The sequence below is a fragment of the Phaseolus vulgaris genome, chromosome 5, assembly GCF_000499845.2.
Source record: "Phaseolus vulgaris cultivar G19833 chromosome 5, P. vulgaris v2.0, whole genome shotgun sequence".
Classification (NCBI taxonomy): domain Eukaryota; kingdom Viridiplantae; phylum Streptophyta; class Magnoliopsida; order Fabales; family Fabaceae; genus Phaseolus; species Phaseolus vulgaris.
In genome coordinates, this window is record NC_023755.2 from 37,976,240 (window position 1) to 38,000,934 (window position 24,695).

Here is a 24,695-nt window from a genome sequence, read left to right on the forward strand (position 1 = left end):
GGCGGCTCTACACGACCAATCCGGACGACCGACTCCCGCAAAAACGAGGACAATCCCCGACTCGGCATTCCGGAAGGCGCATGTCCCGTCGTCAGATGATAGCCCTTGCTGATCTCGATCCTCGCATGGACGATCCCCGTATGGAAGCAGGAGAAGACTTGCATCCATTCCCACTCCGTGATGATCGTCACACTACACATATTGGCACCTCACTAAAGCCGGACGACCGAAATGCCATCGGCACAACGCTTGTTAAAAATGCTGACCTGTTCGCATGGACAGCCGCTGACATGCCTGGCGTAGACCCGAAGGTCATTACCCACCGACTATCATTATATAAAGAAGCTAGACCAATAACTCAGAAGAAAAGAAATTTAGGGGACGAACGACGCCAAGCCGCACGTGCCGAAGCTGATAAGTTATTACAAGCCGGATTCATTCGAAAAGCCCATTACACTACATGGCTAGCCAATGTAGTTATGGTAAAGAAAGCAAATGAAAAATGGCGAATGTGCGTTGACTACACGGACCTCAATAAGGCATGCCTAAAAGACTCTTATCCTCTGCCTACCATCGATCGTCTCGTTGATGGGGCGGCCGGACATCACATCCTTAGCTTCCTTGATGCCTATTCAGGTTATAATCAAATCCAAATGCACCCGGCCGACCGAAAGAAGACGGTCTTTATGACTGATTCTGATAATTTCTATTATGAAGTTATGCCCTTCGGACTCAAGAACGCCGGGGCCACTTATCAAAGACTAATGGACCACGTGTTCCACGACATGATCGGCCGGAATGTTGAAGTTTATGTCGATGACATTGTTGTCAAGTCCGACTCATGTAAACAACATGTTGCTGACCTAAAATAAGTTTTTCAAGCTCTTCGCCAGCATCAGATGCGACTCAATCCTGACAAGTGTGCGTTTGGCGTCGAGGGAGAAAAGTTCTTAGGTTTTATGCTTACCCATAGAGGCATAGAAGCTAACCCTGAGAAATGTAAAGCTATTTCCGAAATGAAAAGCCCCAACTCCATTAAAGAAATTCAGAGACTCATCGGTCGGCTCACCGCCTTATCCAGATTTGTTCCTAAACTTGCAGAACGAACGAGACCCATCTTCCAGTTATTGAAAAAAGCATCTCGCTTTGAGTGGTCGGCCGAATGTGAGGAAATCTTCCTCCAATTGAAAACCTTTCTGTCCTCCCCACCGGTCATCCAGAAATCGGACGCCTGAGAGCCGATTATAGTCTACCTCGCCGTTTCAAACGAAGCCGTTAGTTCAGTCTTGGTGCAAGAAATTAATTGTGAGGAACGTCCAGTTTGTTTCGTTAGTCGCGCCCTCCATGGCGCCGAGATCCGATACCAAATGATCGAAAAGGTGGCTATGGCTCTCATCATTACCGCTCGACGAATGCGTATGTATTTTCAAAATCATCGTATTATTGTTCGGACAAATTACCCTATTGTAAAGATTCTCACTAAACTAGATTTAGCCGGACGAATGATCGGATGGACGATAGAATTATCCGAATTCCATATTCAGTACCAACCACGAGGAGCCATCAAGTCGCAAGCTCTTGCTGATTTCGCAGCCGAACTCACTCCTTCCTCGGCCGGGACTGAACACTCATCGTGGATTTTATACGTAGACGGCTCCTCCAACATAGGTCGTGCGGCGCTGGCGTCGTTTTGGAAGGACCCGGCGAGATTGTTATCGAGCAAGCCCTAAAATTCGACTTCAAAACTTCAAACAATCAGGCCGAATATGAAGTCATTTTAGCCGGTCTACGCCTCGCTCAAGAATTGGAAATCACTAAGTTAATTTGTAAAAGTGATTCCAGGCTAGTCATCGGTCAGCTTAATGATGAATATGAAGTCCGAGAAAGCTTTCTGCAGCGATACTATCACTTAGTCAAACAGTTGATGAGCACATTTTCGGAAATTTTCATGCAACACGTTCGACGCGATCACAATACTCGCGCGGACGCCTTGTCCCGGCTGGCAACCACGAAGTGTAAGGGAATACATCGGTCGGTCATCCATGTTACGCTTGTACGCCCAAGCATCGACCTACAGGAATGCCTAACGACTGACGCGGAATCTCCTTGGATTACCCCAATTAAGCAATATTTACTCGATGGTACATGTAGTCCTCTAGGTGAAAAAACCATGAAGCTGCAGGCCGCCCGTTTCGTCTTAATCAGCGACGACCTTTATCGTCGAGGTTATACCCGGCCACTCCTTAAATGTTTGACACCCGATCAAGCCTCCTATGTCGTCCGGGAATTGCACAAAGGTATTTGTGGTACTCACTCAGGCGCGCAAACAATGGCCGCCAAAGTAGTCCGAGCCGGATACTATTGGCCGACCGTCCAAGGCAACTGTACCGATTTCGTCCATAAATGCCTTAAATGTCAAGAGTTGGTACTTTGTCCCATCAAAAACCTGAGGAACTTCATTTTATGCTATCACCCTGGTCGTTCGTCCAATGGGGTATGGACATCATTGGCCCTTTCGCCCCCGGTAAAAGCCAATGTAAATTCTTACTGGTCGGCATTGATTACTTTACCAAGTGGATTGAAGCCGAGCCTCTGACTGCGATCACCGCTCGCAATGTCCAAAATTTCGTATGGAAAAATATTGTTTGCCGCTTCGGCCTTCCACAGATCATCATCACCGATAACGGTCGACAATTCACCGACCGAACGTTAGCTAAATTTTACGAAAAGCTCCACATCAAACACATCGCCAGTTCAGTCGAACATCCGTAAACAAACGGACAAGCAGAAGCTGCAAACAAGGTCATCCTGAACGAACTGAAGAAACGTCTCGGCCCAGCAAAGGGTAACTGGACTGAAGAACTCTTAGAAGTCTTATGGGCATATCGCTGTACCCCTCAGACGACTACACAAGAAACGCCGTACAGCCTAACGTATGGCACTGAAGCCATGATCTCCATTGAAATTGGAGAACCTTCTCTCCGCCGACAAACCCTTGATCTTGATCTGAACAAGGAAAGCCTCTCGGTCAGCCTCGATCTCATCAACGAACTTCGGGACAAGTGTAGAATTAGAGAAGAAGCGTGCAAAATCCGGGCTGCCAGACGATACAATTCCAAGGTCAAACCGAGACTGTTCCACAAAGGTGACTTAGTATGGCGAATGCGAAGTAGCGCCCGGAAGGAAGGAGGCAAGTTCTCTAGCAATTGGGAAGGACCATTCCGCATAGCAGATACGACAGCTGGTGGAGCCTATTACTTAGAACATTTGTCTGGGAAGGACATACCGAGAACGTGGAATGCCAAGCCTATTACAGTTGAAATTAATGAAAGTGTACTCTTTCCTCGCTCGGTCGGTTTTTCCTTAAGGAGGGTTTACGACCGAGAAGGTTTTAACGAGGCACTATGAATTAAAATCCAAGTCTCCTATTCCTTTTATTACTCTCAATCTATGCCTCGTTCGGCATTCGACTTATCAAATTATTACTAACGTAATCAGAATCATCCACACCTCGTTCGACATTCGCATTATTACTAACGTAATCAGAATCATTCATACCTCGTTCGACATTCGCATTATTATTAACGTAATCAGAATTATCCATGCCTCGTTCGACATTCGACTTATCAAATTATTACTAACGTAATCAGAATCATCTACACCTCGTTCGGCATTCGCATTATTACTAACGTAATCAAAATTATTCATGTCTCGTTCGACATCCGAATTATTAAATTATTACTAACGTAATCAGAATTATCCATGCCTCTTTCGGCATTCGACTTATCAAATTATTACTAACGTAATCAGAATCATCCATGCCTCGTTCGGCATACGCATTATTACTAACGTAATCAGAATTATCCATGCCTCGATTCGGCATTCGAATTATCAAATTATTACTAACGTAATCAGAATTATCCATGCCTCGTTTGGCATTCGCATTATTACTAACGTAATCAGAATTATCCATGCCTCGTTCGGCATCCGAATTATCAAATTATTACTAACGCAATCAGAATTATTACTAACGCACTCAGAATTATATTACTTTCTTGTGATCGGAACAACCTATGCCTCGTCCGGCATCCAAATTAATAAAATCTACTTGCATCAACCAAACAAGGTTCAAAAACTATTACCCGATCGATCATCAACAATACCAATTCGGTCGATCAGCAAACAAGCAATACATATTCAAAATAAAACCATATTGTACGATGCCCACATGCCGGGTCCAGCAATTTTCTACGGAACATTATTCATTAATTCTTCAAATGAGGCGTTCGGTTGTGGCCCAGGAGTCTCTGCCTCAGCCTCCTAATTAATAGGGTTGGTTGGCACCATCTTTCCATCTACCATTATTTTTTCTATGTCGTACCGGTCGTCCTCCAGTGGTGCACCATGCAGACAAGCCACTTGTTGGATGCCCAACCGGAAATACTCTTCGCTAATGCGAAGCATAAAGTCGTGACACTTGGCCACTTCCGCTTTTAGAGCCTCCTCCCGGTCGGCTCCTTCCTTCAGTTGCGCCTCGAGGTTCTTCATCAGTTCCTCTTGCACTTTTACGGCCGTCTGCTTCTCCTCCATCTGGACCTTCAACTTTTCTGCCCTCTCGGTCGACACCTTTGTGGCTTGAGTGGCCTCAGTCACATCTTTCTTCAACCGGGGAATGGTGACGGTCGTCACTCTCTCGAGCTCCTCGACCACCGTCCGGCTAGCCATTAGCGCACGACTTTGTAACTCCAACGTTTCCACCATCAATTTGGTTGTAGGGATGGTGGCAAAAACTTCATTCTCCTCCACGGTCAGCTTCGCTTGCAGATGGGCCGCTATGTCCATGCCGACCGCCAACAGTGTTGGCTCAGAGGTCGTTCGTGAAGGCTCAGCTCGGCCCTCTTGATTTCCCTTCGGGGGCCGACCCCTCTTCTTCGCAGCAGCTGAGGCACCCGCAGCAGGCACCATTGTAGACGGAACGGCCGCCAACGCCCCAGTCGTGTTGACAAAGGCCGACTGGCGATCCCTATTCTGACGCAACTTGTTCATGTATTCATGCAAAGAAGCGTCCGCCCGACTCATAATTTCTGCAAAACACACAGGAATTAAATACTATTAATGAAGTTATTTAATCAAACCAAATTTGCAATCACATACCAATAAAATCCGCCCAGGGATCGGACGACGCATATAGCGAAATTATCTCCCTCGTGGGTAACTTGTGAGGGAGTTGGTCAAACACCACCATAACGGCCTTATTCAAAGCCGACAGGGCCGTACGGGAACTAGTGTTAAGAACAGTCGGATTCTGGGTCCAATGGAACGAAAACTTGGTAACATCAGCATTACAAAAATACTCTCGGTCGTCCGGCTCCACAAATATCTTGAAATATTGTTCCTTGAAGTTCTTGAAGGATGTGGTAAAGGCCGCAAAATGCACACTCCCCGGACGGCTCGTCAATGACACCCAACTTACGGGGTTGGCCGAATGTGTGTTATAATAAAATAAAAACACTTCCGGTCTGGGCGTCAAATCAAAAAGTTGACACACCATTCGGAAGACCTGCATGCACGCCCATGAGTTCGGATGAAGTTGGGTTGGAGCTAGGTTGAGAAACCGTAGCACGTCCATCGTGAATTCATCGAACGACAAAGTCACTTTCAAATCAGCGAACAACGTACTATAAACATAAAAGAAATCAACCGGAGCGTTCTCCCTTCCATGACAGACACAGTCGGTATATCCACATATTTCAGCAATTAGAATATCCGAAGGTAAACCCGACCGCACGACAGGGGCCCTTGCTATCACTTTATCCAGGTCGTCCGATTTCCTAAGAACAGTGGGTATATTCCTGACACTAATATCTACCCACTCATAGTTCGGACCCATTGATCCACTCGTACTTTCGCCACTTCCGGACGATGACTCCCCACTCTCGCTCGACTCTCTACTACCTACTCTATTTGAAGAAAGTTGAGATGACATAACTAACATTTCATTCACGAATCAACACCCCGGTCGGCAACTACAGATCGTACAGCAAAACAACTCGCAATGTGGACTCGGCAATCGGAGCGACTCGGATGCCGAACTCAAGGAAACGTGGTATCTCTGCAACTGGAAGCGCTATTTATAGCATTTCCCTCTCACCCTCATCCGTTAGATTCCCGCTCATCCTACGACCCCTATCAGCCGGAAGTCGAAGCGTCACTTAACTTACACCGCCAAATCCATCTCCGCCGCCTTCGACAAAAAGCGAACGCCCCGTCATTCTGTTACATTTAATGCCTGACACCTCGAAAGGCACAACAATCATTACGACTCTTCGGCTTTTATTCACCTCGAGCCTGGGGGGCAAGTGTACCGGTAGGCACCGGACGAACACACGTGGCCCACCGACCGAATGCATAATAAATGTAAGGGCATTTATGTGACAAGCTAAGGTGGTTAAGATACACCTCCAAAGAATAAGGAATACGCGTTTAAAGAAGATATGTTCCCCGGGTATTCCGGAGCACGACTGCAAGACCTATCCATAACCACCCTGAGCCCAAGGGATAGAAAGCCCATTAGGCAATCCTATAAATACTGTGCTCAAGTCAGAGAAAGGTACGTTTTCATTCACTTACTAAATCACACTTAGAATCTGATACTTACTGGAGCGTCGGAGTACCTTCGCAGGTACCCTCCCCGCCCGACCGAAGGAGACACCAAGAAGAAACGATCGATCGAAGGAGAAGAAGATCGACACGTCAACAATTATACTACATCAACCGACCGTGCCTGGACCCCATCTCTCCACTTAGGTACATATTCTACCAACGATAGTTCGTGATTAATTGAGAATATAAAATGATTTTTCATAAACTAATTATTTTTTATATGAACTTGACCTTATATCTTTCCTCCAAAACATCAAAATATATCCACAAAATTTAATAAAACATATATTTAATGTTTAATTTCGTTTTGTTATTGTTTTAAACGCGTAAATGTGTAATTTTAATTTCTCAATTTTTAACTATATTAGTTGACTTCTTAAATATCAAGATTATCGAATTTTATATCTTGCATACATCACAATTAATGTCACGTGAACACGAAATTCCATTTATAAAATGAAATAAATCATAAAATTGAGATATTTAAGAGACTCGATTAACATAAAGAAAATATAAAAAAATTAAAATTGTACACTTATATATTTTGGTTGGAAGATTCATTGTTACATGAAATCCTGAAATTGTATAAATTTTTTAAAATAGAATTATTCTTAACTGGCGTTATCACTTGACACAAAATCTAGTAATGACAGTTATCTAATGCCTTTGTTGATACTAAAATCATTGAAACTAATTAAGGTTATTACCATAATGGTTGTGAAGTAGTAAACTAATTTATTTATTTTTAATTAGTTTTTCCATTTTCACATCATCACTTTTCAAAAAAGCAATAAAATAATACCTTCAAAAAATTTATATATTTTTTAGACTATATAACATTATTATTGTTCTTATAAAGGATTGTTGTAGTGACGCCACTTTTCTTATTTGTTGTATTATTCTGATCTTCAATTTTTGGTCTTGTTATCCTTTCGACCTTTTCTTAATTTAAAGAATAAGAATACTATAAGTTTTAAGATTAGAATTTAATTATATACTTTCTAAGAAATGATGTCGATTTTTGTCCTGCATTATGCACTAATCTAATTGACCTCAATTTATTCATAAGTGTAATTTTCCAATACCATTATACAATTTGATAGTTACATTTCAAATGCACAGTTTATAAACAAATTATGCACTAATATAGTCTAATTGACCTCAATTTATTCATCAAGTGTAATTTTGCAATACCATTATACAATTTGATAGTGACATTTCAAATGCACAGTTTATAAACAAAATATGCATATAATATATCTAAACAACACATCAAAATTAAATAAGATAACAAGACACATGTTTTTGACAAAATGATCATTTCAACTTAGAGTTGATAATAACTTATTTGACTTGTTAAATAACAAGAAGCCCTCTATTTAACTATACAAGTTACCAATAATGAAACTTTGACTTGTTATGAAAAATCCATTATCAATGGCAACATTGTTTTCTTTTTTTATTATTATTACTTACAACCATTTACCAATTTTAAATTCAACAGGAGATCTTAGATATTTTACTGTAGACATAATTTTCTCTTGCCTTAGCCATTGTAGCCACACTTCAGAAAAACTATTAAATTTATCTCACTTCTTTATTTCGAGTTCCTTTTGTTGTTCACCACATCTCCTTCATCAAAGTTTAAATCTTCAATTACAACACCTCCATCATCTATTCATTATAAATTTAGATTTCTTATGCCATACAATAAAAAAAATTATTAAATAAAAGCTAATTTTAAAAATAAAATATAATTAATCACAAAATTAAATTATATATTATTTTATAAACTAAAAAATTATTAGTATTTAAAATAATTTTTATTTTTAAAAAAATTTAAATTAATTTTTAAATTAATATAGCTTTAGAATATAAATAAAATCTTATTAACTAATTAGATACCAATTTAAAAGTTAATTTATAAATTTTATTAATATAACATAATATTTAATTTTAAATAAATATATAAATTAATTAATTATTATTATTTAATTAATAATAAATATATTAATTAATTAATTTTTAAAATATAAGAATAAATTTTTAATTTAATATTTTATTAGTTAAAAAAATTAATCACATCATTTAAAAATTTATTATTTTATGAAAAAATTTCATGTTCAAAAAGAACGATCAGAAACTCATGTTTTTTAAAAAAAAACAACTATTCATAAATATTGAAAATAATTTACAAATTTTTAATTAATTTAAATTTACAAAAAAATATTTCATATTTTATTATTCAAATATTTTTAAAGACAATGATAAATTTGTAAACTTACATTTTACACTTTTAAAAAAAAAAATCAAAATTTACTCACAACCATTTCATCACTCATAAACTCTCATAAACTTTTCTCACACATTCACTCTAACATATTTCAATCAAAACAATCTCACTTTCTTCATATTTTCTTCTAACATACTCATACATCTAATATCTCAAATTCTCACACATCCATTCCCTAAAATCCTTAGACATCCATTGTCCAATCCAAACACACCCTAAAAGAATCAGAAGAAGAAGAAGAAAGTTGTGGAGTTATATATGATCTTGGTCTTTCCTTTTTATTTATAAATGGGGATTGATATCAATAATAGATGTAGCCACTCTTTCCACTTTTGAAGATTGATTAGAATTTATAAATATTTTTTTTTTAAACTACTAGCAAAACAATGTAACTATGCTTTATGTTATCGTTTACTGTACTACAATATACTTAGTAGGGTTGTATACTTGATACTGTTCGAGGGACAACAATAACCAAATACCAACATATATCTTTGTTATTTGATTCGTTATAACCAGCATCTCAAGTTCGAGTCTTGTGAAAAGAATCTTATTCATATATTTAGTACAAGTGTTACTTGATTGGTTTCAAATGCTAAATCAAGTCTTATGAAAAAAAAAAACTGACAGAATAATATTAAAAACGCAATTAATAAGATTTTTGAACGAAATTAATCATATAACACCTGAGAAATACTTTAGCATCAATAAAAAGAATATTCAAGAAACTGAATAAAATAAAATTATCTTCTTTCTGAATAAAATGGTAGTAGCGGACGCAAGGTGCCACTTGAAAGCAATTAACGTTGTGAAAGGACAAATATACATGTATGTTCTGTTCTGTTCTGATATGGTCAAAGAACTGTTCTTTCTCCCCTCTAACGCACCCATTGCCGTTTCTCTACTTCACCTCAACTCTGCTCCTTCTTATTGCTTACAACAGACACATACCAGTGCCAGATACCAACACTCACTCAACAAACATTCATCGGTTAGTTAATATGTTTGCAGGTTCTTGCTGGGTTTGTATCTATCACTCACCCTATTATGTCGTTTCTTCTTCTGCATTGTCCTTTCTTTTCAGGAAAACGCATGAAATTTGTCAGAGTGCTTATTATTGTAATTATGTTAACATAAGTGCATAAACATTATCTTGCTGATTACTTCTTGTTCAGGTTAATTGCCACTGTAACACACTTTCGAAAACAAGATCTCCTCCCACATCACTGTGATTCATTACTCTCCTTATAACTTACAGGTTTCAAGTTCTTCATCTCCTTCTCCTTGTTCTTGTCAAGATTGTGAAATCTTTTTTTTTTTTTTTAATTTCCGGAAAAATAAAAAGTTTATCAATGATGTTTCTTTTTTGACTGCTTTTTTCACTTTAAAGTGCTGCATTTGTTTATTTAATTTGAAAGTTATGCTAGCATTAAAAGTGGCATTAACGCGGTTCTCTGTTTCGAAGTTTAGGAGCTGCAAGGTTTTGTTGCTTTATGTTTTAGCACATACTTTTTCAAAGGGGAATTGAGTATAAATATTAATGAGGTAAAAGTGTGTTTTGAACAGTATAATTAGATAGTGAAATCTGGTTCCTTTTCATTTTAGAATGTAAGATTGTAGTATTAAAAGAGTTGGATTGGATTCCATGATGTACTTGTTTGTTTTCTTTCTTTGTTAGTTAGTTAATTCCGAGCCTGTTTCTTCCTTTTTAATTATGCTTAATAAATAGAGCTTGCTTTCACTCTCATTCTTTAATTTCAAATGATGAATCTTCCATAGCCTATTTTTGTTGCCGATTGTTTCTTGTTTGTTATCTTCTTTTGTTCTAAATAAATGAAAGTCCTTTCATGAAGTGATTTTCCCTTTTTTTCTACTTTGGTGTTTCCCTGTTCAATGCTAGTTGGCCACACCAAATTGTTGTAAAAAACTATATTATCATCATGTCTATTTTTTCTATTTATGACAGTGCTCATGTCAATTTCCTTCCTCATTGAAAATATTATGGGAAAATGTCAATGTGTAAGTCATTGGATGGTCACTGTGAATGCCCTTCTTTCAAGGCTAAATGAAGGTTAAGAATATTTTTTTCATTGCAATTACAAAAAAGCCCATTGTACATGAATGGGATTTGACTCATATATATGGGTAAAATAGGTATCTAAGTGGTTTACAAGATGAAGATTTGGCCGCGTCTGTAACTGGGTCCTGTCAGTAGAACGTGCCTCTTAAATATTTTCTGGGATTTTTTTACCCGAAGATCTAGTCATTCATATCATCAGCTAATAAAGAGACACTTTGTCTTTTAGAGCATGATCACAATGTCAATTTACACAGGTAACACTAGGTTGGGGAATTGTTTTCATGTGACTAAATTGGTGTATAACATGTTTGAATCAATATCCTTTTCCAACAATGCAAACTGAATTCCACACATTTCACCCAAATATACTAGTAGCAGTGTTTTAAGGACTGAGTTCATTCATACAAATATATCAAGTACCAAAAAGCTTGTAAATCTCTGCCCTGATAGTATTTTTTTAAGTGATGTCTTCAAGTTTAGATAAACTTCTTCAGGTAGTCTAAAAGGGAATAATAAAGGAGTAACTTTTAGAAATGAAAGAAAGTGAAATTTGGTGGAAGCAATTGTTGTGCATTTATGGCTTGATATGTGATGATGATTAGGAGTGCATTCATCCTGCATGAACCTATTTATTTTCCCCCAACTTCATTGACCTTCACATTGGATTCCCACTTGTCTCATCAGTTAATGATATTTTTCTGAACTGTTATAGTCCTTGTGGGTCAGGGAGCATTCAAGTAGCAAGGTCCTAATTATTAACCCCTTTTACTTTCCTGGAACACAAGGCAGTTAAACCATGCAGCAGACCCCAAAGACAAGGTAAGGTTCAATTGCCATTCCTTGTTCAAAATTATATTGGGATGTTTAAATGCTATGATTATGATATGCCATTTCTCAATTCTCATACTTTTCAAATTCAAATGTCAACAACTATATTTGGAACATAATGTGCTCATGGATGTAAAGCTTTAATGCATAAACTGTATATAACCCTGTTCCAATTGACGGGTATAGCTAAAAGTTCACACATCATGGTTACTAACTTAGCACCAGCGCAAGCAAATGCTTTTCAACTATTCACAATTTGTCTTCTTGGATTCAACTTTCAACTCTGCCCACTTTTACAAATTTCCTCACATAGTTCGTGTCATTTTCATATCGAGCTATTAGCTATGGTGTTGAAACATTCTGCAATCTGGGTAGTAAGAATATTAAATTTTGATGCTTGTCTTTTTGTTTTTCAGTTAATTTTATTCCTTAATATAACGCCCGGGGCTTTCTGACGTTAAATATATTTGTTGGTCTTTTGTTGCTGAGAGTTTAATTTCTGTTGTTTTTTTTTTCAAAAGACTTAATGATTTGTTCTTCAAGTGAGTTTTATATAAGCGGCGCTAACTGCGGAATGGAAGATTGGACCCGGAGCTTTTATTCCCAGTTACAATTATATAATCACTGATATTGTGAGCAAAAGTTTTTGATTTTTCTAAATGGAATTGATTTCTCTGCAACACTGTCTTTTTCAAATGGCTACAATGTCACGTTATGTAACAACTTTATCATATTTTTTTGGGTGGAGAAAAAAGCATCAGACTGTTCCGTCGCAAATGATCATTCATTGTACGATGACATATGTTTGACAATATATATACATTAAGGATAACATTTTCGGCAGGAATTTTAAAGTTCAAAACTGAATAGTGATTACCATGTAAATCAATAACCATAATACGGATTTTAATGCTTGGAGAAAGTATTAATTTTGAAGGTGAATTAATTAATTATATGGTTAATGACACTTACGTTACTTCTGACAAGACTTGGTTGTAACTTTAAGGAGGTTTACTCACGTATTTATTACTCAATTACTCATTACAGCAAAAGTAAACGCAATTTCGGGCTTAACTCAGGAACTTGTCTGTTTAAATCTGTCTTATGGTTTGGATTTAGGAGAATCCACTCTACTCTATGTTCAAACCACATAGAGGAATCTCTCTAACGTGTTAGCAAGTAGCAAGTTCAGATTTCCGTGTGATTTGAAGAAATTGGTTTTGCTTTATATAGCAAAGCGTTTATTGCTGGTCTTTATTGCTAGAGTTCTGAGATGTGCCTTTCCACATACCAATGCAACTTCTTTTGCTTCCATGATCATCATAATTCATTACGCTTAGATTTTATGTTTTCAGAAGTAGCTCCTCTGAAGTGCCTCAGAAAGTATCCCCTCGTGGTGGACGCCAACTCAGGCCTGCTACACTAGACACTGCATCTTCATTAAACCAAGCTCACAGGATTTCAAAGGATAATAGAAGTCCCAAAGTCACCGAACGCAGATCACCCAGAAGTCCAGCTCCAGAGGTATGTGACACTTCTTTTATTTCTGTAACAAAAGCAATGTAATTTTTTTGAGTAGAAAGTGCTTTTGTGAGAAGGTAACAAGCACGGAAATATGTTTTTACTTTCCTTCTTTATCTTTAAAGTTTTATGCTTACTAAAAGCGCTTTTGTTTTGTGATCAGAGTTGGCTTTGATTTTACCTCTTATTTTTAGTGATATTCTTGGACAATATACTGATAGAGCTAATGAGAACATAATAATGGGGGCGTCTAATAGTGTGGGCACTTAATTCCTGTACAAATACACGTTATCTGTTAGATAGATATTAAAGTCACCTTTTTGAAGGATTCTGTTATCGAGCATCTGGTGCATTCAAATAAATTAAGAGAGTTGGTAAAATAAGCTACTTCACTGCCATGTAATAACTTATCATTAGTTCTATATACCATATTTGATGTCATTGTATACTCAAGCTTTGTGAAAGATTAAACTGCTTCTGGGTCTCTATTGTTTTCTTATTTTGTTGTGCGTGGTTTTTTGTAATCCTTGTTGTTTTATGTAATTTCTTGTAACAAATATGCAACAGCTAGAAATTTGTCTCAGAGTTATAATCTTATGATGTTTTAGAGGAAGCGTCCTAGCAGAATATCTGAATTAGAATCTCAGATTTTTCAACTCAAAGAGGATTTGAAGGTTGTGAGGAACCAGCTCAGTTTGTCTGACTCATCCAAGAAGCAAGCTCAGGAAGATGCTGAAGAGTCCAAGAAACAACTATTTTCCGTATCTGTGAAACTTGAAGATTCTCAACAGCAGTTTCTGAAGTTCTCTGCTTCTGAACAAGCTCGTGTTGTTGAGCTTCAGAAAACTATAGAAGAGCATGATAAGGCGTGGCAATCCGAACTCAAAGCTGCCCAACGGAAGCTCTCAGACAACACTGCTGCACTGACCTCTGCTATCGATGAAATTCAGCAGCTCAAGGTTCAACTTGAATTGGTAGCTAATTGTGAGAATGCACCCACCCAAATTGCAGAATCATCGGACGTGGAATTGCTAAACTTGAAGGATAACTTGGCAGAATCTCTTACACTTGTGGAGAACATGAAAAATCAACTCAGGGATTCTAAAGAGTCAGGTCAGGCACAAGCTTTGGTCAATGAGACTTTGCGACAACTTGAAGCTGCAAAAAGAACTGTTGAGTTTTTGAGATCTGATGCTGCAAAAGCTTTACATGGATACAACTCTGCTGCTTCGGAATTAGACCAATCTAGAACACGGGTGGACTCACTTGAGACACTAGTCAGTAAACTTGAGTTTGGCCTCATTCGTAACAAATGCAACCATTCTATAAATGTTGCAGATGATAGGATCATGGAGCTGAAAGCTGAGATATTACACAAGGGTGAGGATCCTAATCGCACTGAAGCAGAAATTTATTCTCTGAGGTCTGCCATAGAGACTGCCGAGACTAAGTACCAGGAAGAACATGAGTGTTCAGTGAAGCTCAGAAAAGCCTATGAGCTGATTGAGCACATAAAATCAGAATCAAGCCAGAGGGAATCCGAGCTAGAGGTAGAATTGAAAAGAAAGAACGCTGATATTGAACATTTGAAGGCTAACCTATTGGATAAGGAAACTGAGTTGCAGGGCATTGTGGAGGAGAATGAGAAGTTGAATTTGCAGCTTCGAAAGAGCATTTCATCCCAAAGAGAACTTGAACTTAAAAAGGAGCTTCGGAAACTAGATGAATGTGTGGCTGAGTTAAAGGGTGATCTAATGGACAAGGAAACAACATTGCAAAACATATCTGAAGAGAATGAAATGCTGAAGTTGGAGATCAGTAAGAGGTTTGCACACGGTGGTAAAGTGGGGGAGGAAGTTGCTGCAGAACTTGTGGCAGCTAAGGCTGCCGAACGTGAGGCTGTTATGAAACTTGCTATTGTGATGGAAGATGCAGAAAGGAGCAACCGAAAGACGGAGAGGGTAGCTGAGCAGCTGGAAGCATCTCAGGCAGCAAATTCAATTGTAGAATCTGAACTGAGAAGATTGAAGGTACAGTCTGATCAATGGAGGAAGGCTGCAGAGGCAGCTGCTGCTATGCTCTCAGCAGGGAACAATGGGAAGCTGACTGAGAGATCAATGTCTTTGGACAACAACTATAACTCTATAATGAATAAGTACTCACCTTTCTGTGAAGAACTTGATGATGATTTTCAGACCAAGAAAAATGGCAACATGCTGAAGAAGATTGGGATCTTGTGGAGGAAACCTCAAAAATAGTCACTGTTTGGTTTAGACCAGTTTCTAATATGTTGTAGTGCAATGTAATCTTATGTTACTGCAATGTTTATGTTATGCAATTTTGTCAGACCACAACCCTTCTCCTTGTTTTGTGAACATGGTCTACTACTGCTGCCTTGTAGTCATTTAGTTAAGCCCTTTTATATGATCCATCATTTCACTATCTACAAAATCCATGAAATTATATTTTCTTTGGGACTAGGTAGTATCAAGAAACATTGATTTGATCATCCGTCGCAATCTTTGTTTCTTCTCTATGTGTTGGAAATTCTGGCATAACCACACTGCATGCGTGGATTTTAGTTTGGAAAGTTCAAAAATATTTGTACTCTCAAGACAATAATATATATATATATATATATATATATATATATTTTCATGTTGTATATTGGAATTAGAAAATGCATATTAAAATTCACAAAAATGTTTTTCCTCTGTTCGTGAGTGGGAGAGCCTTGCCGGAACTGTATTAGCCATTGCATCACCGACTACATTAAAATACAAAAATGACTCTTTAAAATAAATAAATTACATTCAAAATTAATTCAAATAAAATATCAAAACATTTTTAAAATCCAAAAATCCAGAATACATCTGGTGTATTATGGATTTTAAATTCTGGAATAAATATTTTGTATTCCAAATTTTATATTCCGAAATATAATTTTAAAAGGATAAAAATAGATTTTCATATATTATGGGGTGCATAACGTAACTCCCTAGCTATGGATACAGTTTGCCAACCATCACTGGCCCGTCTCTTCCTAGGCCCAGAAAGAAAGGGAAGAAGAATAGGCAATTTCTTCCTGCACCATATTACTTTTAACCTCCACTCTATCATCTTTTGAAATTTCCAAAATTACCTTTATTTTGGATTTGAAATCCAGAATAATAAATATAATTCAAAACTAAAAAAATAAATTTGGACAAAAAATTCAGAATACAAAATTGAAAATGCATTATGGATAAGAATTTTCAAAATTCAAAAATGTATTATGTGAATTCATGTCTGGAATATTTTTGAAAAAAGAGTTTCGGAAGTAATTTTTATCCACAACTTCTTTTTATTTAAGGTTATTTTCGTTATCTTTTAAGGGTATTTTTGTTATTTCCTATAGCAGATTGGGAGTATGTTATAATTGATATGGTGCAGGGAGAATTTGCCAGAAGAATAAAGAGTAAAATATCTTTGTTGAAATTTTTGTAAGATTGTTGCATTTTGGACCCCATGTTTTTAAACATGTACCCCATATAGGTCGTGAAATGTCAAAATTACCCACAATTTAGATTTAAAAAACACTTGAAAAGGTTATTTTTTTTTGTATTTTTCTTTGTTATTGTTGTTGTTGGTTTACTATGAAATGGTTGATTTGAGACGTTTTTAGATTGTACAATCCATAACATATTTAAAGGTTTTTATACATTTTAGATTGTGCATTCTAAAATGTATTTCAGAAATACATACCAAAATACACAATAAAAAATTTGTTAATGCATTTCGGATTATGCATTCCAAAATATATTTATTTTTAATTTTTTTACTACTAACGGAATCATTTAACATTGGAAAAGATATTCCTAGGATCAGAGGTGGTGCATCTCAAGTTGAAGCTAGATCGTAGAAAAGATCGAGAACAAACTGCCGCTGGAAAGGAGGGATATGAATCTCATATTATATGATAGGACGCTATATATGCCCAATTAATGTCATGCATGTCCAATTATATAGCGTTATCCATGTTGGAGTTATTTGAACTCTTTAGGATGGTCATCGTCCTAATAGGTCGTTTGAAACGATATCCATGTTTGAAACGATACATCCCACTCGAGACATGCTCACATAAGAGTGTGTTCTATAACAATCTGGGTACGAGTAGATAGTTCTCAACCTTCCCCACCATTTTAAGGAGGTGCAATGGCTGTTATTGATGATTGCACTTTACATACCACCTTATTACTATTGTGGCACTAGTTTCACATTCATTAGTATGTGTAATCAGATACATGCACTGGTTCAGACTAGTGTCACACTCGTACATACTTCCTAAGGCAAATGAAGATCAACTGTCAGAAATGCCACATCGTCGACTGCATAGTTTGGAAGATGAGCATGCTTTCGGTGAGTAATTTATCTTGTTTTGTATTTATGTCGTCCTGGCCTGAGTCGACTTTAAGGAGAGGTCCATAATGGTATGTGATGCTTGATAGGTAACTTTGGGAGACACCCAAGAATGGGTAAGACGTCCCTCGATAACATTAGCTCGGACATAAGGTGATTGATCCTAATGCCTGCATTTTCATGACTCGTTGTAACCGTCTTACATCCTCAGCGAAATTTCCAAAAACTAATTAAATTTACTTGAAAATATGAGAAATCGTTTTTGGGGTAGTTCTGTTTTATCTAGGAAATCTGGACCAATAAGTAAAGGGGGGACTAATGAAAAAAGGGATCAAATTTTTTAATTTTCATTTGTGACTAGTTCACTGATATCTTCAAATTCATTATACATTACACGATTACACACAAAAACACTCGAACCAGAACCATATCTATTGTTATTTTACCATGATTATTTGTTTTCATATTTTAAGTATATAATGTCATTTTAATGAATGTATGGTATATTCAAGAGGATCGCCGACATCCTACAACGCATGATTAAATGTGGACATGTGTTAGAATGTACTCCAGCATGGAACGAAATTGAGAGTGCATTGTAGTTATCCCGTGACATCACACATGAGAAAATTGTTTACATTAGACGTCAATATGTTATACACGAAAGACGATAAAGACATAGTTCTTAGATAATTTTAATATATGTAGTTAGGTTTTACATTTTTAAACTAAAAAATTTCTTTTACAAAAACTTTCAAACATTAATATATGAGATATTCTTATTATTTATGACAAACGTCTTATGTGCTTGCTTGATGGGTATATTGTTACTATTAAAAAGATAAATTTTATATTAAATAATTTATTAAAAAATTAAAAAAAAAAATACAAATTATATATTAAAAAAATGTATTGTGAAATATAGAAACCAAAATATAAAAAAACATATTCCACAGTATATTTTCCATAATAGTCTGTTATATTGTAAACATTCCAAAATATTAATTTCGAAAAAGGTAAAATTGAAATTATTGCAACTTCAAATATGTACCTTTATATAAAGGGACCGAAGCCCAATTTAGAGTTCACACCTTTAAAAGCTTTATAACCAACATTATTATGCATGAACACTTGAATCAAGTTAAACCTAAATAACACGTCTCCTATCTTTTGAAATACCATTAAATATGCAACAGAAAGGTTGACTCAAACTCTGGAGGAAACAAAACGAATTCCTGAAAATAAATAATAGATATTAAAAAATGTTTACATAAATTAGTAATCGTAAAAAATTTACCACAATGTCAGTCATAAAATTTATGAATTACCAGTATATTAAATAAACATTCGAAGTGCTTATTATTGTTTTTAGGTAGTTTGGTTGTTTTTGTGTCCTTTGACACTCGTTTTTTTAAAAGGAAAACATGGTATTTGTATTTCATATTTTTATGTTTTTAAAGCTCTTGAAACAAATAGAACAGAACAGAAGGTCTTGTATTGTAGTACTTGTTAGATCATTACTGACTCACGTTCTGACACTCATAAAACTGATGTCTGGCTGTGTTTTCACGCCCAAATCCTACGTTGGATTTTGTCTGCCAAAAGCATTCATATACACACAGGTTTCTTTCCGAATACGTCACCACATTTCTATTTCAAACTAACTCCTCACACTTTTTTTTAATAGTTAGACTTAGAATATATGAGACTGCATATTTATTCTAACCCTTCAATTTTTTATTTCTTTATAAAATAGGATAATTTAAAAAATTGTTGAAATTTTAAAAAAATATTAAAATAATGTTAAATGTAGAGAACATTGCATTTCATGTTGAATAATAGTAGCTTAAAAACCCACCACTAATTCAAAAGTAGAGCACCGAAAGTATTGAACAGTTAACTGTTCAGACTTCAGAGGCTGGGGAATAAGCTATATGACACATCTCTTTCATCTGTCTGTCAAATTAGCAAAAGATGCTCTATATATTTTCCCGCCACTTCATTGCCTTGCTTGGCAAACAAATATGAAATTTCATTAGTCTTTTCATCAAGAAGAAGATAATAATAGTACAGAAAATTTGACAGTTTTGGGGAACTAAACAAAAGGAGGAAAAGAACACAAGAAAAGAAAGGATCCAAGTGAATCAAATCCTGTTAACACAGTAATCAAGGGCATTGACAGTTCAATTAAGACTGATATTTTGGTGAAGAAAGTGCCTTGTGATTTTTGTTGCAGTTGGGGGTCTACTACATTAGGGGGCTATGGAGAAGTCCATGCCAAGAAGATGTGAAACTGTTCCAACTTGCAATTGCTCTTCCTGAATCAATTTCACCAATGTTTGTTGAGTCTGCATTAAGCTGCCATGGCGAACCCCCCAAGAACTTCCTTTCACTTTGTTCACTGCCACCACACTGTTCTTGCCTCATCAACTCACTCATTGATTGAGTGGCTGCATTGCTCATCACTTGATTATAAGGGAGCATCATCTCTCCACTGACCCCAACTCCACCAGAATTGCCATTATCCACCTCCCCCATGTCCCCATTTCCATACATGTAATACAAATTCTGAAGATGATTTTGTGTTTCAAGGAACCCAGTTCGAATTGCATCCAAAAATGAAGGATTTGCTGAGGAGGGATTCATGCCTGAATTGCTAAGAATGTCACAAAAGGAGCCTGTGGGGTTCCTCAAAGCAGAAATTTCATGGTCATTGTAACCCAATTGCCCACTTGATTGTTTTTGAAGCCTAGCTAATGCCAGAGCAAAGTCATTGGAGCCATAAGACAACTGAGGAAATGTAGTGAGTGGATTAAGATTGGGTGTGAAGGTCTGATCATGATCCCTCTTTAATGATGATGATGGTGATCTCTTCTTTCGGCATCCTCCTCCCACTGGAACATTCCTGAGTGTTCCTCCTTTGGTCCAATATCTCCTACAAGACTTACAGAAATATCTTGGCTGAGAAAGACTATAATTGTTGTAGTAGCAAAATTTTGTGCTGGTGGAGTCGCATCTTGGGCATTTCAGAGCTTGTTCTGGATTAGGCCTTGGTTTCTTCTCCCCTGACTGGCTAGATATTTCCTGCAACATAATATATAAACTGCTATAAGTATGGATCTATCATGAAATAGTTGCTGCATCACATAGACATATATAATCAGTAAAGGGGTGTTCAATTGAGTACTCACATTCAGTACATAAGAACATAAAAGATAAAAATAATAAATCTTCACTCAGATACACATAAAAAAGTCTGATATAAAAGTCTGGTACTGTGGATATAATTGAAAAAAGGGTAAGTATGAAAATCAATTGCTCATTGTTTAGGATGAATTTCCTTGCTCATACTTCTAAACTGCTCTTATAGAAGAAGAACTAAAAACCAACATCAACCAAAAGAAGGAGAATAAATAAAATTTGAAAATTTTAATCAAGCCATATACATGTGTTTGCATGATGCAGCCTAATTCCTACCTGGGGTTGTCCACTAGAAGGATCCATCTACACAATGGGGATCACAGAAAGCACTCCTTGGTTGGAACCTGAAAAGGAGTGATTTTTTGTATATGGGCAGTTTCTATCTGCTTGTCTAAGGAGTACAGAAGAAAAGAAGAAGGAAAAGAGTGAGAGAGCAAATAAAGAAAGACAATTGAGGAGAAGTTGTCATGCAAAGTGAGGGATGGTAATAGAAACCGAAGGACTTGTCTCTATATATAAAGCAAACAATCCCAATATAGAGAGAGAGGAAGAGAATAATGATTGTTTTTGCCGAACAATGTGGTGGATGAATGAGGTTAGCTTGCACGCAGAGAGAAGGTAATTGTACCCAAATCTGTTGTGCAACGGTTTCATACCATTGCTAACCTCAGTCTTTGTCTTGTCCCTATAGTGGGTCAGTGGACCCAACCTTTAAGGGGCCCCACCATGCATCCACCACCAGCAATATACAAATTAACATGAGTATGTAGTGGTCCAAATCATTCAATAATTTTTGCATGCAGAGGCGATTTTCTCAGCCCCCAAATCCTAAACCTCTTGCACTAAACATCTGGTGAATAAAAAAAAGTATCATAATCAGACACGAAGAAAAACAGAGATTTGGTCTAAGAAAGGGGCGAGAATATAGATGTTTTTGCAGGGTGTGAGGAGGTGGGAGCCACACAAGAAGCAATTAGACAATAATTATTCTTGACGTTGTTTGTTGAATGTCTGATTGATGTGGACTGGTAATGATGGTTGGAGACAGTGATGACTGTGAAAGAGGATCTTCACACTCGTCGTCTTCATAATCTTTCATTTTTTTGTGTGTATTCATGATACTCAATCATTCACTTGTTCACACACCAAGCTAATATTTTGATCACCCCCTTCTGCTTCTTTTATCGTTTTGATTTGTTACATGGAACACGTTGTGTACTCATAATACCTATACTCATCATCAGCACTCTCTCTCAATTCATCAATCAACTTTGCTTTTCTGGGTTTGTTGGGTCTTTTTGTCCTTCAATTTGGGCGTTAGTGGTCCCTTCTGTATCCTGAATCTGATCATCATGAATTATAACTGACGTGTCTTAACTCCCACACTTATTCAATGGAACTCACTTGTTTCCATTGCCACTCAAGAGACATAATTTCCATTGCAGTCAGTTCACACCCAAACCAATGTTTTTCTTTTTATAAAGATGCTCAGTTTTTTATTTTATTTTTATCCACATCGACTAAAGATTAGAGCTGGTTTTATGAGGTTGAGTTGGATTTAAAGTATACTTCATAATATGTTATCAGAGCTATTTCGAATATCCTAGCGAGTATTTATTGGGCTTATCGGGTCATCCGCTATCGGACCGTTATCGGACCACCCATCATATGTTGTTATCCCACGCACGAGCTGTCACTCTCGACGTGAGGGGTGTGTTAGAAATCCCACATCGACTAGAGATTAAAGCTGGTTTTATGGGATTGAGTTAGGCTTAAAGTCCACTTCATAATAATTTTATTTCTGTTCCATACTGTCTTCTACACTCGGATCTGTAAAACTATCGGATCTTAAATTTAAATTTTAAAATAGACAATACATCAATTGATTGAAGAAAACAATATTATCGGAGAATAAAAAGAGATTTCAAAGATAAATCTTACTTCTCTTAAACCTCAACTAGAAAAAATTTGTTTTTTTTTAACTTTAACTCAAAATTTGTTAGATCGATACATTCAATAATTTCATATTGTTTAAGAATAAGATTAATGACATCTTTTCTCTATAATTAGTGAGACGTGTTTTAAATACAAAATTTTAAGTTTCAAAACCAATAATATCTTAAATATAATATTTTAATCTAACTATCTACTTAGGTTGAAACAATATCCATATCCACTATTGAATATTCATATATGATGGCAAGAAGAAACACTTTACGTGATTATAATGGCAACTTGCAAGTTAAGTTTGAGCCATAGAAAATAGCTGTTGCCACATTCATTCCTTAAAAGGTACTAAGTAATCAGAGAATGATAATTTCAACCCACTGAAAATTTATAGGCAGAAAAGATTACACTCACTGGAGCATACTTCAAAACTACTTCAGAGTCCCCTCTTTTATATAAATTTGTGAAACAACAGATTCATGATTTTGGGAAGCTATGGAATGTGTTGTGATTCTTGTTATTTTGGGTTGCATGATGAAATGATTAGTTTCATTATCTTGTTAATTTTTTATTGATCTGCAAATAATTAAATCTTTCATCAGATGCATGATGCTTAATTTGTCGCTTAGCTGGTAGAAAAAGCACTCTCTCCTTTTTCCACAGGAAATCCATACATATCTTGGACTCGTTTTTTTTTATATCAAAATCAAGAGGAAAGTTAACATCTGTTCATTAATTTGACAATTCTTTAAGCCTCATTAATTTAAATAATTCATATAACGGACACTTTTTTGTCCTGGTTACAAAGAAGATATGAACATGCTATCCACCCAAACTGCATATTCACTGACAGAATAAATTATGGCTATTATATCCAAATCCCCAAAAATGGATTAACTATATAAAATGTGGAATAAATATGCATGGCATGTGACAGAGGCTCAGAATTTAATTAACTAAAATAACATCAAGGAGATTTTAGGTTTTACTCTCGGAAGCAGAAAAAAAATGAACCTATATTAATTTTCAATAGGCAATATATTTTAATTTTTTACTGTTCTTAAATTGAGTTATATATGCCTTCCCAGATATTTTCGGGACAGAAATCTTAGAATAGATGACATAAAAACCAAATAAGGTAGAACTTAATTTTTTAAGTATTTTTCTAATGAATTTTATTAATTTCTAATTTTATATTTTTCTTTAGACAATAATTATTAGATTTTATTTAAAATGAAGTCTGACAATAATTATGTAATTTAACATCAGAAAGACATTAAAATGGACAATTACAAGAAAAATTACAAAAATAAACGTCAAGTAAGTAGAGTGTGACTTCATAAGAGAAATTATCTCCTAAGGTAACGACTTTACTTTATGAACAAGAGAAGTCTTCCTTCATCTTACAAGAAAATTATTAATTTTAAAAATAAAAAATTATTATTATTATATTGATCAAAATTAAATATTATTTTAGATATTAAAAAAACTAATGGAATATAAATTAATTTAGATATAAGTAATTTTTTTAATTTATAAAATAATATCTAATTTAAACAATATAATAATTAATTATTTTATTTTTAAAATTAATTTATATTTAATACTTTTTTAGTAGTGATGACATCAATATGTGGAGAACGAATTATGTTGAAAAAATTGAAGTGGTGCTTAATGATGAGGAGTGTCTCATTTTTTCTACAATTCTTTTTTATCAGTAAAAAATAAAATAAAATAAAAATTTAGGGTCATTACGAGAAAACA

The 24,695-nt window shown here is 35.9% G+C and overlaps 2 protein-coding genes across 8 annotated transcripts; one reads left to right on the top strand and one right to left on the bottom strand.

The window, feature by feature from the left end:
• Positions 1 to 9,656: 9,656 nt before the first annotated feature.
• On the top strand, positions 9,657 to 15,836 carry LOC137835760 (interactor of constitutive active ROPs 3-like). 7 transcript variants are annotated; one of them, XM_068644408.1, is made up of 6 exons: positions 9,657 to 9,978; positions 10,132 to 10,214; positions 10,427 to 10,501; positions 11,763 to 11,855; positions 13,220 to 13,388; positions 13,994 to 15,836. In XM_068644408.1, the coding sequence occupies exons 4-6, from the start codon at positions 11,833 to 11,835 to the stop codon at positions 15,641 to 15,643; spliced, it is 1,842 nt and encodes a 613-aa protein (XP_068500509.1). In that variant the 5' UTR covers positions 9,657 to 9,978; positions 10,132 to 10,214; positions 10,427 to 10,501; positions 11,763 to 11,832; the 3' UTR covers positions 15,644 to 15,836. The 7 variants fall into 7 exon arrangements, with proteins under 7 accessions (XP_068500509.1, XP_068500507.1, XP_068500508.1 ...); XM_068644406.1 differs by lacking the exon at positions 10,427 to 10,501 and having other exon boundaries at positions 11,749 to 11,855; XM_068644407.1 differs by lacking the exon at positions 10,427 to 10,501.
• A 3,945-nt stretch (positions 15,837 to 19,781) lies between these two features.
• Positions 19,782 to 22,183, bottom strand: LOC137835761 (dof zinc finger protein DOF2.1-like). Its single transcript, XM_068644414.1, has 2 exons — positions 21,261 to 22,183; positions 19,782 to 20,867 (listed from the first exon to the last, which is right to left on the bottom strand). Exons 1-2 carry the CDS (start codon positions 21,285 to 21,287, stop codon positions 20,031 to 20,033), a joined length of 864 nt encoding a protein of 287 aa, XP_068500515.1. The 5' UTR covers positions 21,288 to 22,183; the 3' UTR covers positions 19,782 to 20,030.
• Between the last annotated feature and the right edge of the window lie 2,512 nt (positions 22,184 to 24,695).

Excerpts from the sequence above, each read along its gene's own strand:
- LOC137835760 (XM_068644408.1), top strand. The coding sequence starts at position 11,833 with ATGCAGCAGACCCCAAAGACAAG. Across the intron at positions 11,856-13,219 it reads CAGCAGACCCCAAAGACAAG|AAGTAGCTCCTCTGAAGTGC; the intron begins GTAAGGTTCAAT and ends TTATGTTTTCAG. Across the intron at positions 13,389-13,993 it reads CCAGAAGTCCAGCTCCAGAG|AGGAAGCGTCCTAGCAGAAT; the intron begins GTATGTGACACT and ends ATGATGTTTTAG.
- LOC137835761 (XM_068644414.1), bottom strand. The coding sequence starts at position 21,287 with ATGGATCCTTCTAGTGGACAACCCCAG. Across the intron at positions 20,868-21,260 it reads CTTCTAGTGGACAACCCCAG|GAAATATCTAGCCAGTCAGG; the intron begins GTAGGAATTAGG and ends ATTATGTTGCAG.